Genomic DNA, 16,972 nt, shown 5'->3' on the forward strand with positions numbered 1-16,972 from the left:
ACTATTGGTGGGAGTGAAACTGGTGCAGCCATTATGGAAAACAGTATGAAGGCACCTTAAAATATAGAACTAACATATGATCCAACAATTCCACTCCTGGGTATGCAGCTGAAGAAAACAAAATCATTATCATTTCTATCTTTTATATCAAAATATATCTGCACTCTCATGTTCACTGCAGCATTATATATATATTTTTAAAGATTTTATCTATTTATTTGACACAGAAAGAGACAGCAAGAGAGGGAACACAAGCAGGGGGAGTGGGAGAGGGAGAAGCAGGCTCCCCGCTGAGCAGGGAACCCGATGCGGGGCTCGATCCCAGGACCCTGGGATCATGACCTGAGCCGAAGGCAGACGCCTAACAACTGAACCACCCAGGCGTCCCTCACTGCAGCATTATTCACAACAGCCAACACATGGAAACAAACTATCTGCTGATAGATGAATGAATAAAGAAAATGTGGCATATATACATAATAGAATATTATTTAGCCATAAAAAAAGAAAATCTTGTCATTTGTGACAACATCTTGCATCTATTCTTGAGGGAACTGTTAAGTGAAATAAGTCAGACAGAGAAAAACAAATACTGTATGATCTCATTTGTAAGTGGGATCTAAAAAACAAAAACAAAACAAAATCCTGAACTCATAGATAGGGAAGAAATTGGTGGTTGCCAGATGTAGGGGGTGAGAGTAAAGTTAAAAGGTACAAACTTCCAATTATAAGATGAATAAGACATAGGGATGTCATGGACAGCATGGTGACTGTAGTTAACACTACTGTATTAGATATTTGAAACCTGCCAAGAGAGTAGATCTTAAAAGTTCTCACTACAAGAAAAAAATTGGTAACTGCAGTGATGGATGCTGACCAAACTTAACTGTGGTAATCATTCTGAAATGTATGCATATATCAAATCATTACATGTACACTCAAAACTAAAACTTCTATGTCAATTATAGCTCAATTAAAAAAAAAAGCGGGGTGCCTGGGTGGTTCAGTTGGTTAAGCGACTGCCTTCAGCTCGGGTCATGATCCTGGAGTCCCGGGATCGGGTCCCGCATCGGACTCCCTGCTGAGCAGGGAGTCTGCTTCTCCCTCTGACCCTCCCCCCTCTCATGTACTCTCCCTTTCTCATTCTCTCTCTCAAATAAATAAATAAATAAATAAATAAAATATTTTTTTAAAAAAAAGCGTTAGGGGCACCTGGGTGGCTCAGTCAATTAAGCATCTGCCTTCAGCTCAGGTCATGATCACAGGGTCCTGGGATCAAGCCCTGCATCAACTCTCCCTCTCCCCACCACTCCCCCTGCTTGCGCGCTCTCTCTCTCTCTGTGTCAAACAAATAAATAACATCTTAAAAAAAAAAAAAGCGTTAGAGAGGTGAGAGGTGTTAAAAACCCAGGGGACTAACCTGAGATTTTTTTCATTGATGTAATAATAAAGATAATTACAAAGAGGCAGAAAAAAACAAAAAAAAAATTCTGTTAGAATAATTAACATGACTTTCTGTATACCGAAAACACACACACACATTCTAAATAATCCATGGGTCAAAGAAGAAATAATACACAAAATTAGAAATTATTTAAAAAACTAAGTAATTATGAAAATTTGTAGACCAGTAGCTTAAAGAGAATGTTAGAGCTTTAAGTGAATACAAAAGAAGAAAGATTTTAAATAATCTGTTTCTAATTTAAGAAGATACAAAAAGAACAAATTAAAAACCAAAGCAAGCAGAAGGTCAGAAATTTTAAATTCTAAATCAATAAAATTTAAAAAACTAACCACACGCAACAGAAAAATTAACAAATTTTTATTATTATATAACATATATGCTTATATATATAATATAAATTAACAAAATAAAAATAAAAATTTGGTTATTTGATAAGATTATTGACTGATAAACTTGTAACAAAACTTACCAAGAAACAAAGAGAGAAGACAAATTATGAATATCAAGAATGAAGCGAGTACATTACTACAGATTTTAAAGACATAAAAAGGATAATAAGGGAATATTGTATCTGTATGCCAATAAATTTAACAATTTAGATAAAATAGAAAAATTCTTTGACAAACACTGGGTATTATTTAAGACTGATGAATCACTAACCTCTACCTCTGAAACCAGTAATACATTGTATGTTAATTGAATTTAAAAAAAGAAGTCTGTAGGCAATATAAACAGATCACTCAATAGATTTTATATAGGATAATGTCTCATAATAATAACTAATATTAGCAAATGAAAATATATTTGACTTTTAATTTTTTGTATTTATAGAGTCCAAATAAATGAAATGTATAGATAATTCCCCCCCAAAAAAGAAAAATACAATTTACCACTGACACAAGAAGAAACAAATTTTTGAATGGCTCTACTAAAGAAACTGAATTTCTTAATACAAACCTTCTCATTAAGAAAGCTTCATGCTCAGATGACTTCAATAGCATATTCTATCAAACTTCAAGGAATAAATAACACAATTCCTTCAGAAAATAGAAAATGAAAATATACTCTCCAACTTTTTTTAGGCAGCTATCATGACTCTGATACAAAACTGACAAAGAACTACAAGAAAAAAAAAAATTAGGGGTGCCTGAGTGGCTCAGTGGGTTAAGCGGCTGCCTTCGGCTCAGGTCATGATCCCAGGGTCCTGGGATTGAGTCCTATGTAGGGGCTCCTTGCTCAGCGGGGAGCCTGCTTCTCCCTCTGCCTGCAGCTCCCCCTGCTTGTGCTCTCCCGTGCTCTCTCTCTCTCTCCCTGACAAATAAATAAATAATTTTTTTTAAAAAAAGAAAAAAAATTAGACTCCAACATTAATGAATATAGACATCAAGATCTTTGAAAAAAATCAGCAAATCAAAATCAGAAAAACATGAGACAATTCATCATTACAAAGTGTGGTTTATCCCAGGAACAAAGCAAGGATGTCTAATTTTATCATTTCTATGCAACACTGTAATGAAAATACTAGACAGGACTAGAAAGGGACATGAGGAAATATTCTTGGGTGATGAAAATGTACTAAAACTTGATTACAGGGTGGTTACAGTTATGATGCACTGTTAAGATTCACTGAATTGTATACTGAAGGGTCACGTATTTCATTATTTATAAATTTTACCTCACCAACAAAAAAAATGAAACTTTAAACAAATACTGAACTCTAATTAGTAGGCTTGCTTTACACAATGGTATGGTTTATCAGTTATAAAACTACTTCCTGTCTTTTCTTATGTGTGAACAAATGTATAAATATATTGAGTATAATGGGATCCTGGTTTCTCACTCTTGAAAAAATATATAGATTTCCTAACTGCTGAGAGGCACTAAAGCACTGACGCAAAAGTAGCAACAAACATCCCTTGTCATCAGACCTTGGTTTCTCAACACCACTCTTTCACTAAAAAGAACAAGCTCCCTTGGAGAAATGACTGATTCTAGGGTAATCAAAATACAAGATAAACATGGAACATAGTAAAGAATTTGCTCAAAAAATGATGGGGACATGTCAAAATGACAAAGGCAGGCTCCCACTGGCAGTTCAACATCAACCCACAGCCTCCAGCAATTTATCTGTTACATCAGTGGGCTGCCTGTTCCTGTGGCAGGAACTACACCTTCTCTTCACAGGTCGAATCTCTACCTTGTGGCTGGGGAAGTGAGCACTTCCTTCAAGTTTCTAAGATACCTCCTTGCTAACTCTTCTTCAGCCCAGAGGTGGTAGCTGCATTTTGTAGTTATTATTTCTGCGTAACTTCTGTATAACCTAGAGTCCTTGTTTACCCCCTCTTAGTACTTATTTTTTACTAGAAAACAAGTCTATATTAAAATTTTCCTTAAGATCACTGGTGTGGTATCTGTCTTCTAATTGGATGCTGACTGATATAAGGGCACATCACTTCTCTTTTAGTCCTATCAAAATACCTAAATATAATCATGAGGAAATATCAGACAAACCCAAAATGAGAGACATTCTACAAATTAAGTGACCTGTACTTTTCAAAATTTCAAGGACAAACAAGATAAAGAAAAATGACAACTGCAATGTGTGACTCCTGCTTGGTTTCTGTGGTTGGGGAATGGGAAATAATTATAAAGCATATTTACTGGGACGATTAATGAAATCTGAATATGGGCCATGGATTAGGTAATAATATTCTACCAATGTTACAGTTTCTAATTGTGATGATTATATTGTGGTAAGGTAAGAGAATATCTTTATTCTTGGGAAATACAAATATACTTAACAGTAATGGGCAACTTTCAAATTGTTCAAAATAAACTAGTGCGTGTGTGTGTGTGTGTGTGTGTGTGTACGTACAGGAAGAGGGGAGACTAATAAAGCAAATGGGGCAACTCGTAAACCACTGGCAAATCCAGGTAAAGTGAATACAAGAGTTCTTTTTACTATTCTTACATCTATTCTAAAAATGTTAAATTATATTAAAATTGAAAATTACCAAAAACAAAAAAATATATTTAGTCCTTGAAATATGTTAAACATCTTAAAAGGAAAGCATCAATAAAAATTCAAAACTGAAATCGGGTTCAAGATAGCAAACTGAATACATGCATAACAGGATTAAGAAACTACCAAACAAATTTCAAAAGATCCCTGAGCAAATCAGAAATTGTAAACAGGTAGGATTTGATAGTGAAACCAGAGCAAAACCTGTAACACAAAACTCATACAGAAGGAAGCTGCTGAGAGGTTTAAAAAGCCATTCCCAACCAAGCTCCCAGCTCAGAGTTAACGAAGAAAGCAGATCCGGGAAAATTATCAAAGCAATGAACTGAAGGAAGAATTCAGGATACAGTAGTCTGCCCTACCCAGTTTCACCTTCTGGAATTTCGGTTACTCAAGGTCAACCACATTCTGGAAGCAGATGATCCTCTTCCTGACTTATCTGTCAATAGCAACCTAATGTTAAGTCACAATACCTATGTCATTCACCTCACTTCGTTTCATCATGTGGGCATATCATCCCACACCATCCCAAGAAGAAGGGTAAGTACAGCACAGTTAAGATATTTTGACAGCGACCATATTCACATGTTGTTATAATTGTTCTATTTTATTTTTATTGTTGTTAATCTCTCACTGTGCCTCACTTATAAATTAAGGTTTATCATAGGTTATGTATAAGAAAAATATATAGTATATATAGAGTTCGGTACTGTTCGTGGTTTCTCAGGGTCTTGGACTATATCCCCATGGACAAAAGCAGGGGGGACTAGATCTTTCAAGCACCTTCCCCTCCTCTGCTTATACTAAACAGGAGGGATCCTCAGCATTTGATTTTAGAACAAAAGTCACAGAACTGCTTTCTAAACAAAGTGAGCAACTGTATTTGTGGAAGGGGGTGTAGGTGTGGGTACAATGTGGAGGGTGTCCTTATTAATGATATGGCTAGAGAGATGCAGAGCAGAAAGGCAAAAAAACCCTGCTAATTTCGGTTTTTGTCCCTGGCACATATAGTTTCCACAATGGGCACTAAAGGCTGAAAAGCAGGGAAGTAACCCAGGTTATTTGTAAGTGGATGGAAAGGGAAGTGTCTCCCTCCTTCTCACTCCTGCTACATAAGACAAGTTATTTATTCATCCTGCTCAACTGCATTGCTGGACCTTTCACCACTTCCAACATGCACCCTACCTTCCCTCCAGCCCAATACTACTCTAGGCAATGACCAAGAAGCAATATTTCTGAAGTTAAAATTTGAATTCACCAACAAATGAACATCAATTCTAGAATGAAAGCTCATTGTAAAAGGGATTTTTGTCTTTTTTTCCTCTGATGCATCCCCCAAAATCTGCAACAGTGTAATTGTTCAGTAAATATTTGTTGAATGAATTGATAAAAGTAATTCAATAGAAATAACTTAAATACCTGACTCTAATGGAATTGCTTAAGCAGCAATCCATACATCTAAATATTATGCAAACATTAAAAAGTTTATTTGTAAAGTTAGTGATATGGAGAAATATCTGATGACATGAAATGTTTTTTAAAAGATAATGGATAAGGGCACCTGTGTGGCTCAGTCAATTGGGTGTCTGCCTTCGCTGGGGTCATGATCTCAAGGTCTTGGGATCCAGCCCCACATAAGGCTCTCGGAGCCTGCTTCTCCCTCTCCCTTTGTGCTCTCTCTCTCAAATAAATAAATAAGATCTTTAAAAAAAAAAGGAAATGGATAACATATTCCTGAAGTAAATACACAACCTCTTGGTGGGTTTTTGGATTTTTGTTTTGCGTTCTCTGTATTTCCTGATTACAAATTATTATTAGAAAGAAACTCATCTTTTAATTTTGTTTTTCTTGAGAACACATTCAAACTCAACCCAGACATGATAACTACCTTGGCTGAACTGAATGTACCAATTAATAAACAAATGCAGGATCCTATACAGTAAGCATCAAGTATTGCTTGAGAGTTTGGACTCAGAAGACTACATGCTTATGTAACTTACACCTAAGTTAGGGAACCTGAATACTGACAACGAAACTTAATAGCTGTGGGACCCAGAGTAAGTGACTTAGCCACCATCAGCTTTAAAATTCAAGGTTTGTGTCAAGATTAAATGAATCAATACTCGTTTTTTTTTAAGATTTTATTTATTTATTTGACAGAGAGAGTTGGTGAGAGCAGGAACACAAGCAGGGGGAGTGGGAGAGGGAGAAGCAGGCTTCCTGTTGAGCAGGGAGCCCGATGCGGGGCTCGATCCCAGGACCCTGGGATCACGACCTGAGCCAAAGGCAGACACCATGACTAAGCCACCCAGGCGCCCCGAATCAATACTCATTTAAAGCACTTAAAACAGTGCCGGCACCACAGAACTATGCACGTATTAGCTTCTGTTATTACTGGACTCAAAACATTGTACTAGCTCTGGGGAGAGGACAAATCAAAATCCAGTCCCTACCCGTGAAGAGAGGGGGGACACACACAAAAGCAACGTAGGAGTCAAAGCAGAATGAAATCGGGCTAAAACCAGGTAGAGGCAACAAGCGGGCAGTTAGAGAAGAGTTAATCCAGAAAGTCACAGGAGCAAAACTGAACCAAGTTCCAGAAACGCGCAGGACTTCAGCAAGCAACAAATAAGACTGACCTGAGGGAAACCGCAAAGGATCTTGGCAAAGGCAGAAAAACTAAAAGTGAATAGCTCTTTCCCCAGGACACCAGAAATGCCGACAGGATGGACTGAACAGAATTGGTTAGAGTGCTCATCACGCAAAATGCCACGAAACCTCTGGTGAACAGAGCTGGTTGCAGTGTTTTACCCAAAATGACCGGGATGACAAGGGTAACGAAAACAGTATCGGTAACAATAGACCCCAAGGTACTAAACTGTAGAAAGGAAATAACAAAGGTGTCGTTAAGAAAGCTCGGACTACCGCGACCCAATCGCTGTCCACTATCCCCTGGGTGCCGCGGACCCTGGAGACAACGTGACTCGGGGCCGGCAGACGGCGAAACAGCGCCTCTCGCAGGCGGCAAACGAGCTGGGGAAGTACGGAGAGGAAGAGACCTGGGGTGAGAACTACAGCTCCCACTGAGGCCTGGCCCAAGGCCCCCTTTCCACATTTCCGCTTCCGCCGCCCGCCCTCGCGCACCGCCTTCAGGGGGACCTACCGGGGAGCGGGCCTGGCGCGTGATTGCGCGTGACCCTGCGTGACCGCGCGTGACTCTTCGAGAGGAGAAGCTCGGAGGCGGGACTCTGGGACTCCATTGGTTGAAAAGGCGACCCGAAAAGGTGGAACTCAACTTGAAAATGTCGATAATGATTGGAGTTGATAGGACGGGGGCGGAGCTACATGGCCAGGACCCTGGCCAATCAGCGTCTGGGATCGGCCAGGAGACCGGGAAGGAGAAAGGGGCGAAATGGTTTTATGGTCACATGCCGCGGGGTCTAGTGGGAGGAGCAGTTGCTCAGAGGACGCCTGGTGCTTCCTGTTTCCGGTTCTCGGAGTGGAGCACAACGAGGCGCCTTGGGGAAGCTTTGACACGAGTTCTGGGTCCGGGGTCTGCGGCTGGCCCCTCGCTGGCCCTGTCTCCCGGCCCCAGACAGGTATTCAGCCGGGGATTCTGCGCCTTGGCTACTCCCTTTGCCCGTGACACGTGAGTATGAGGGGCGTGGAGGAGGAGGGGAGCTGGAGAGCGCTCACACCTCGGTGTCCGTAACAGGGGCTGGGATCCCTAAGTCTCCTTTGGCCAGGGTTCGAGCCAAAATTCCAGCTAAGGAGCCCTAGGGCAGAATGAAGGCGGAGGCGTGAGGGCGGGGAGTCAGAGTCGCGAAGGGAGTGAGGGAAGAAAAGACCTACCAAGACTGGAGAGGGAATCGACGTGTGTTTGGAAGGCAAAGAAAGGAAGGACCCTGGGTATGGAGTCGTTTGAGGTGTTACTGGATACCTGTAGAGGGAATTTTTGGCCTGCATCGTGAAGGAAGGTATAGCGGCATCATTTGGAGAGGATACGGCCCTAGGCAGTTGGAAAGTCAGGAGATTAGACGGAATGAGAATTTCTAGAACCTTGGGAGAAGTTTGAAGGGGATGCGTGTATGGTATGGAGTAGCTACTAGAGAGCTTCTCTAGTGTTTTCTCTTTGTGGGGAGCTTCCGCCCATCGGACCTAGAGCTACTTCTCTAAGGCTTTTCAGCATTGGGCCGTTTAGCTAGTTAGGGCTGGTCTTCTATAAAAGGGTAGGGCTGCTGGAGACAGGAGATAAGAGCCGCTACCTCAGGAATGAGCCAAATAGCGGAAAGTAGAAATTCCACTGAAAAATGGAAAATGCTCATGGCTAGTCTTGAGGGGTGGGAAAGAGTGGTACAGACGCCCAGTAATGTGAACTGCTTCCCAATTCCTGGCTTAGTCGTGGGTCATCCCATTGTAGAGAATTGTTTGGCATTACCAAAATAGATCTGTCCTAGAACAAGAAAATTGAAGGGGATTTTTCAAAATCTTAAAGTCCTGCCCTTTATTTCCAAAGTATCTGGACAAACTATTGCACCTTGAGGATCTAATTGTAGCACAATAAAAGGGAACTACACAGCCCTTGGATTTCATACTCTCCCTAATAAATTTTTGCACCCCTGTATTTATCAGAAATTTTCCAGAAAATAGCTTTATGCCATGAATCCTCCAACTTGCCCCACCAACTTCATACATGTTTAATACTTGTATGACCTAGGGCAAATAATTTAACCTCTATAAGCATCAGTTTCCTCATCTGCAAAATGAGAGAAATTATACCTACTTTTCTGGGCTGTGAAGATTAACCTAATAGATAAAGCACTTAGAGCATTTGTCACTGAATCAAAAAGAAGTAGCTCAAAACCGACAAACCTTAAGCAGAAAAGAAAGAAGAGTATAAGTTGATTCTCATCCTAACTTCTTGAACCAATAAGCAAATGAAAGATGGTTCAGCTCCACTAAAGCAGACTGCAGGGTGTTTAACCCTTTATCCTATCCCAGTTTTGTAAGATTCTTTGTTCTAATTTGGGAAAAGAAATCATCAACTGTTAACAAATGAGGAACTAATTTTGAGGCCATACAACACAGCCTTCTGTGTGAGCATCCCCTCCAGAAAACTGGTTTGGGGGTGGGGGGAGCTTGAAAATCCAGAATGTTAAAATTTTAAATTAGACCCTGAAGAGAATATAAAGAATATGGCATGTTAAATCAATCTAATAAAAGGAATCTCTTAATACTTTTTTAGGAACACAGCTGGTCACATAGTGTGTTGAGCAATGAGTTAATTTAGGGAAGGTAGGAGTTTGAGGTTTGAGTTCTTTATTCCATCTCCTATTCAGTGAACTGTGTGAGGAGTCACTTCCCCCCTGCTTTGTCAAAAAGAAAGCTTTGGCTGCCTCCTCTTGAGCCCCCAAAAATTAATGTGAAAGGGGATACACATGTAGTGGTTAAGTGTAGACCATGAGCTCTGGAGCCAGACTTTCTGGGTCACTCCCTGGCTGTGTCTCAGTTTTCTCATCTGTAAAATAAGGACAATAATTGTATTTACTGCATAACGTTTTTGTAAGGATTAATTAGTTAATGCATGTTAAGTGCTTTTAAGAGTAAAAGGCAAGCACTCTATTAAGTTTTCTATTAGTGCTTTAAATGTGTTTATGGGGGCCTCAGACTTTATGACGCGATAATTATTCTGTGGACTTTATTAATATTGCTATAGTGAGTTGATTTTGGAAATACCCAAAGTTGAGGTGCCTGGGTGGCTCAGTCGGTTAAGTGTCTGCCTTTCGGCTCGGGTCATAATCCCAGCATCCTGGGATTGGCCGTGTAGGGCTCACTGCTCAATGAGGAGTCTGCTTCTCCCTCTCCCACTCCCCCCTGCTTGTGTTCCCTCTCTCGCTGTGTCTCTTTCTGTCAAATAAATAAATAAAATCTTAAAAAAAAAAAGAAAAGGAAATACACAAAGTCAGGGAGACAACTTCCCAAGCATTTGTTGCCCTAGGGGAATGTGGAAAACAGAAGATCAAGTGTAAATTTGTTTAGGGGAGTAGAGAAAATTCAGTCAGGGCTCAGAGCGTCCATTTTCCTATCTTTAAACTTACTAGTACCCATTAAACTCTGCCTAGTTTTATATTCTAGAAATGCACAGGAGCTGATGAAACAGCCTGAAAAAGAGTTAGAGGACTTTAAAGAGTATTAACCAAAGTCCAAGCTTGTAGCTGGAAGCATGTTATTACAAGTGAGAAAGGTTTGGAGGAATTAAATCTGTTTATGATAACAGTGACATTGTTATGAAATTAACAAGTAGCAATGGCCTGGGGGATCATTAACTAATGGACATCAGAGTGGAGTCTTTTGCAAGGGTACATCAATATGTCCTGGGTGTGAGGATGGATTAGAGAAAAGAAAATGAGTTTGGGAAATGGAGCCATGTGTTTCCATTGCTAGAGCAGTACAAGGAGCAGGTGAATTGGAAAGTGACTTAGTGATTCCCAAGAATTGTTACCAGTTCTGAGTGTACAAAGACAACTCTGAGATGAGCCATTAAAGTAGATAAATGTCAACTTTTAGGTGCTATGGCTGTGTTTATCTCTAGTCATCTTTCTTATGGTGAATATGAACAAAGACTGTTGGATGCTCCTGACTATTGATAGGAGAAGTTAGGACCCAAAGTACTGAAGTCCCTTTCTCTATCTTACATCTTTCTCAATAACTTTCAACTAGACTTGATCAAGTATTATAATTTCATTGTCATCTTAGGGAGGACCACAGGTTGAAGCAGTTTTTATGAACTAGTATTAAACTTTAAATGAGATATTGCAGTCTAACTTTTCACAAAACAGTAAAGATGCTCGCACTCTCTCAAAATAAATAAGTAAATCTTTAAAAATAAAGAAAAAGAAAAAGAGAAACCTAAAGATTAAGAATCCTATTCTGAATATTAAAGAACGGGGGAAAAATAATGGGTGAAAGTTAAAAGCTTGAAATAGACGCAAGAAAATAAAACCCAACTTTGTGATAATGAGGAAAACTGACTAGTGTAAAATAAGTGATGGATGGAAGATAAAACCGTAAAGATTACACATTCATGCGCTTTATCACTTTCCCCCCTCTCCTGATCTTCCCCCGCTTCTTCAACACCCACACCCCATCTCCCAAAAGGATGTTCCCCTTCTACAGCTGCTGGAGGACTGGACTGCTCCTGCCACTGCTCCTAGCTGTGGTAGTAAGAGAATCCTGGCAGACAGAAGAAAAAACCTGTGACCTGGTGGGAGAGAAAGGTCGAGAGTCCGAGAAAGAGTTGGCTCTACTGAAGAGGCTGCAACCGCTGTATAACAAAAGGTAAATGAGAAGAGCTTTGAAGGGCTTGAGAAAATAACTTTGTTAAAGAATCTTTACCTCCAGGGCGCCTGGCTCGCTCAGTTGGTGGAGCAATGCAACTCTTGATCTTGTGGTTGTAAGTTCGAATCCCACATTGGGTAGAGACACTTTTAAAACAAATAAAACCCAGGGGCGCCTGGGTGGCTCAGTCATTAAGCGTGTGCCTTCGGCTCAGGTCATGATCCCAGGGTCCTGGAATCGAGCTCAGCGTCGGGCTCCCTGCTCCACAGGAGGCCTGCTTCTCCCTCTCCCACTCTCCCTGCTTGTGTTCCCTCTCTTGCTGTATCGCTCTCTGTCAAATAAATAAAATCTTTTAAATAAGTAAATAAATAAAATCATAAAAAACTGTTTTTTTTCTCTCCACTTACTGACTTTATTTTAGTATTACCACTCTATGTGGTGGGAATACATGTATAATAACCTCTCTCGGAGATGGTTCTAATCTGAACTTTAGTAATACTGGTCTTATTTGGCCATGATATCTTCATTTTTTAATTTTTTTTTTTTTTAAGTAGGCTCCATGCCCAGCGTGGAGTCCGATGTAGGGCTCGAATCCACAACCCTGAGGTCCAGACCTGAGATGAGATCAAGAGTCAGACGCCTAACCTACTGAGCCACTCAAGCACCCCTACTTTTTTTTATGCTATAGAGCAAATTCTCAGCCCAGTTTTTAGTAGCAATGTGCAATTCTCTTATGTAGAAGAGTAACTGTTTTCAAGACTGGATCCAGGAGACCACCTTGTAGGAATTAAAAAGCATTATTTGGTACTTCCATATAATAGGACTTTAGAAGTATCAGATAAACATTGAGGCCTATACACATAAGTGTCTGGAATCTTCACGTATATAAATCTGAAGATAATCTTCAAAGAACAAGGGACCATGGGATACTTCCCATGAACATAGATCCTTATTCACAGGGAAATAGCAACTGACACTTCAGCATGGTCTAGAACAGGTATTCTAGAATATCTAGCTGTCTTGGATCTTGTGTTTTAATCAGTCATCAATAGTTAGGATTGTCTCATTCAACAAATAAACTATTCACTGTTACATGGATATCTCTTGATCAACAAATATTCACTAGTACATTTAGTTGTGACATCAGGTAAATAAATTGATCACACTTGGGGGTGGGCAGGGAGGTGGGAGGGTGGGGAGGCAGCTTAAAGGAAGAGAGGCTGCTTGTCCTAAGGCTGATAGCCAGTAATTCTTCCTTCGTTCTCCTCACTTCTCCTTACAGCTTTGAGAGCACTGTGGGCCAGGGCCCAGACACATATATCTACATGTTCAGGGTGTGCCGGGAAGCTGGCAACCGCACCTCTGGGGCAGGCCTGGTGCAGATCAACAAAAGTAACGGGAAGGAGACAGTGGTAGGGAGACTCAACGAGACTCACATCTTCAATGGAAGTAAGACTCTCCCTGTTGATTAATTGATCCCATGTCAATTCCTCTGGCAGTCCTGTATGTGTCAGCCTTTTCCATTCTCTTCCGAGTATCATATGCTTCAGCTCACCTGAGACTAACACGGCTCCTCTGGAGCCATGGCTCAGGACCTTTATGTGTTTGTTTTAAAGTTAATGAAAAGCTCATGCATAAAGAATCTAGCTGGGATTCTGTAGCTTCATGTGTTTTTCACACCAGACTTGAAAATACCAACAATGACCATTTCTCATTGAATTAGTCCAGTTTTGCCAGTTACATTTTCAGACATTAAGCTTTTTTGCAAACCAGTCTACAAAAACTTCCCCAAACAACTTGTGCTATGGTGATTAGGTTTCTCAAAAGTCATAAAATCATATTGCTAGAAAGAACTATGAGCACCTGTGGTCTGATTCCCTCCCTTAAGCAGATAACTGTATTTTCCAGTGCACATATTTGTTCATATCAATAATATAATGAAAAATAACATCAAGAGTTTGGGGGTAGGGATTGGAAGACTGGATTTTTTACCCAGCTCATGTTTATTTGTCCTGTGACTTTGAAAAATCATTTCATCTTCTTGTGTTTCTTCATATGCAAGATTAGAAGAATTTTTAACCTTATTCACCTCACGTGATTGATAAATCAAAGGATATTTTGCAAAAGAAATTTGAATGCCATAAATATTAAAGAACAAATGGCTCCCGATCTTAAAAATCATCCATATTGTATTTATCTGGGGCTAATTTTAAATCTTAGGTTTTGCTGCCACCTAAGAATTTTATGGAACCTCTTCTGATGTTAGCAGGTGTTCAGAAAATGTCAATCATTGTCAGAGTATGGGTCCTAATTGTTTTTGTACTATCGGTTGCCTGCCTTTAATGTGGAAAATTAGGATTATTCTTATATGAATATCTGATTCTTAGTTGTCTTAAAGGAACAGAAAGCTGTTACAAAGAAGCAGGATTTAGCTTGGTATTTCTGTACTACAGAACTCATATTGATACTGGTTATTTTAATTAAGACCAATTTCATTGAACTCCTCAGTGCCTTTCTACCATTGTACCCAGGCCTGCCTCTGCTTTTCCCCCCACCCCAAAGCAACATTTCCCTTGTCCCTCCTCAGGTAATTGGATCATGCTGATCTATAAAGGGGGTGACGAATATGACAGTCACTGTGGCATGGAGCAGCGTCGTGCAGTGGTGATGATCTCCTGCAATCGACACACGCTAGCGGTGAGGCGTCCTGGGGCACACGAGCCTAGAGAACAGATGACAGGACTGGCCTGAGGTGGGAGAGAATTTCCAGAGGGGACAAGATACATCGGGATGGATCGGAGAAAACTAGAAGTTCAGTTTTTTCTTGTGTCACAGGCACCTGTCTTCCATCATACATGGAAAATAAGTTATTCAGTCAAGAGAAAGCAAATGCTTTTTTAGCTTGTGGGTTTTTTCTTTTTCTAAGGGTCAAAAGGAAACAGTTTACCACATAAGCGTTGTGTTCTGTCCTTCATCGTCAGGGCAATTTTAACCCTGTGTCTGAGGAGCGAGGCAAAGTTCAAGATTGTTTCTACCTCTTTGAGATGGATAGCAGCCTGGCCTGTTCCCCAGAGATCTCCCACCTTAGTGTGGGTTCTATCTTACTAGTCACGTGAGTGCTTTTTCCCTTATCAGTCCAAACCTTCCTTTTTTTTTTTTTCCTTAAACTCAGTTACTTGGTGGTATTTAGACAAAAATTCTGTGTGTTTGTGTGTGTGCACGCACTGTACCATAATTGGAGGTGGGAAACTTTGTGAAAATTCTCTTTAAACTCTTGACTACGCAAGCTTAAAAAAAATTAGATCTAATGTTTCACCCCTGATAAATATTTGCATTTGGAAATGCTTTCTATCCCATTACTGGAGGACTGGACAGTTTTTAATACTATCCCATTAGATTATAAGAACTTTTGGAGAAATGGAACTGTATAGCTAATAGTACCTATTCTTGGCTCTAAGAGTCACACACTAGGTCTTATTTTTGTCTGAGCCTTTGCTTCTAGTGCTCTAATTGGTTTTCTAAAGAAGGTACCCTCCCTGTTTTGGTCGCCCCCCCCCCATTTTAATAGAATACAGACTGGGAAACCACTAATGAATATAAAGATTATCTTTATTATCAGAGTTTTAGTATTCCTTGGTTTTTAAGTAGAGATGTTTTTCTTCCTCATAGGTTTGCATCACTGGTTGCGGTCTATATCATCGGGGGGTTCCTATACCAGCGACTGGTGGTGGGAGCCAAGGGAATGGAGCAGTTTCCCCACTTAGCCTTCTGGCAAGATCTTGGCAACCTGGTAGCAGTAAGTAATAGGACTGCTGGCTGAGTCTAGCCTGCGGGCAAGGTTGAGTGACCAACCATCCTGGTTTACCCAGACTGAGGGATTTCCAAGGACATAGGACTTTGGGTGCTAAACCCACAGAAGTCCCAGCAAACCAAGTACAAAGTACTTGTTGGCCCTGGTATAAAGTAACATCTTAGTGTCTGGCCTTGCTAAAGACCTGGCTGGAAGAGCAACACTGTTGCTTAAATTGAGGAATATGATAAAGCTATTAAGGGACCTGGATGGGGAGAAAGAAAGACCTAATTAGAATTTTTCTCCCGTTAGCCCTAAATTCAATTTAGGCCGATCCTTAGAGCTTCTGGATTTTCTCTTCATCTTCCTTGAAGAAACCTAGTTCTTGGCATATTCTTAGACCATAGGTACATATTTGCCTTACCCTCCAAGTTGGTTATTCCAAATTATCATTTCCTTCCTTTGCTTCTTTCTGCAGGATGGTTGTGACTTTGTGTGCCGTTCTAAACCCCGAAATGTGCCTGCTGCATATCGTGGTGTGGGGGATGATCAGCTGGGGGAGGAGTCAGAAGAAAGGGATGATCATTTATTACCAATGTGATTGCACTTTAAATACCCAGCTGCTTCTCCAGTCCCCCAAACCAAAGCATACTCAGCCAGATTTCTTAAGCAGTGTCCACTCCAGTTCTCTCATCCCACCCTTAACATTGCTCTTGCTTTCCAGTTTGCTTTTGATTTGTATTCTCTTCTCACTAGTAGAAATGCCTTCCCTTTGTTCCGTTTTGTTTTTCCTCTAGAATACAGTTGTAGGAGAGAGAAAATAGGGCCTGTGCAGAAGAGGCTATCACACTATCTCTTGGTATCAGAAGGTACAAGTAGGATAGTTACAGTGACAAAAACAGTGTGGCAGGCTCCTTTTTTAAACACCTTTTCACAAGTTTTTGAGACACTGGATTTCTTTAATTAAAAAAAAAGGGCAAAGAAACATTATTTATACAAGGTTTGATTGCTTTCATGCTGTTACTCTGTACCCTACAGTAGTTTCCATGAGAATCTGGATGTAATTTTTTGCTACTTGGAACTACTCTGTGGTGATTACTTGGTTGCGTTCCAAGTATTGCCATTTGGTCTGAGCCTGGAGATGTTGCAGACTTGCTTCTCCCACCTCTGGGATTAGGATGGGGAAAATGTTTTAATTTCCCACTTAGAGGATTATAAAATACCATCACATCAGTTGTTGGCATTGGAGTGACCTTATAGTCAGAACTGGGCCCTGGATTGTGGGCTCGTGGTCACTGGTCCATATGTGGCCAAAATGCCTTATCCAGAAGTCTAGTCCATTGGAAAGGGAAAGTGA

The 16,972-nt window shown here is 40.4% G+C and overlaps 2 protein-coding genes across 3 annotated transcripts in view; one reads left to right on the top strand and one right to left on the bottom strand.

Moving 5' to 3' along the window:
* KLRG1 (killer cell lectin like receptor G1) overlaps positions 1–7,781 on the bottom strand; it is a 48,123-nt gene extending 40,342 nt beyond the window's left edge. Inside the window, exon 1 of one of the 2 annotated variants that reach the window (XR_012374008.1) lies at positions 7,127–7,429. The gene's annotated coding sequence lies outside the window, so the exon portion shown is untranslated. Of the gene's footprint in view, positions 1–7,126; positions 7,430–7,650 lie in introns of those variants that run through there. The other variant, XM_073878011.1, reaches the window with a different exon arrangement.
* A 169-nt stretch (positions 7,782–7,950) lies between these two features.
* On the top strand, positions 7,951–16,605 carry M6PR (mannose-6-phosphate receptor, cation dependent). Its single transcript, XM_025879647.2, has 7 exons — positions 7,951–8,136; positions 11,646–11,825; positions 13,108–13,274; positions 14,413–14,522; positions 14,807–14,937; positions 15,495–15,621; positions 16,094–16,605. Exons 2-7 carry the CDS (start codon positions 11,647–11,649, stop codon positions 16,214–16,216), a joined length of 837 nt encoding a protein of 278 aa, XP_025735432.2. The 5' UTR covers positions 7,951–8,136; position 11,646; the 3' UTR covers positions 16,217–16,605.
* Positions 16,606–16,972: the final 367 nt, after the last annotated feature.

The sequence above is a fragment of the Callorhinus ursinus genome, unplaced genomic scaffold (genome assembly GCF_003265705.2).
Source record: "Callorhinus ursinus isolate GAN/ISIS: 27379988/994484 unplaced genomic scaffold, GSC_fseal_2.0 scaffold27, whole genome shotgun sequence".
NCBI classification, from domain to species: Eukaryota; Metazoa; Chordata; class Mammalia; order Carnivora; family Otariidae; genus Callorhinus; species Callorhinus ursinus.

What these genes read in the sequence shown, in the direction of transcription:
- M6PR (XM_025879647.2), top strand. Translation starts at nt 11,647, where the DNA reads ATGTTCCCCTTCTACAGCTGCTGGAGGACTGGACTGCTCCTGCCACTG. An exon ending in GGTTCTATCTTACTAGTCAC is followed by an intron (nt 14,938 to 15,494) that starts GTGAGTGCTTTT and finishes TCTTCCTCATAG; the next exon opens with GTTTGCATCACTGGTTGCGG. An exon ending in ATCTTGGCAACCTGGTAGCA is followed by an intron (nt 15,622 to 16,093) that starts GTAAGTAATAGG and finishes TTCTTTCTGCAG; the next exon opens with GATGGTTGTGACTTTGTGTG.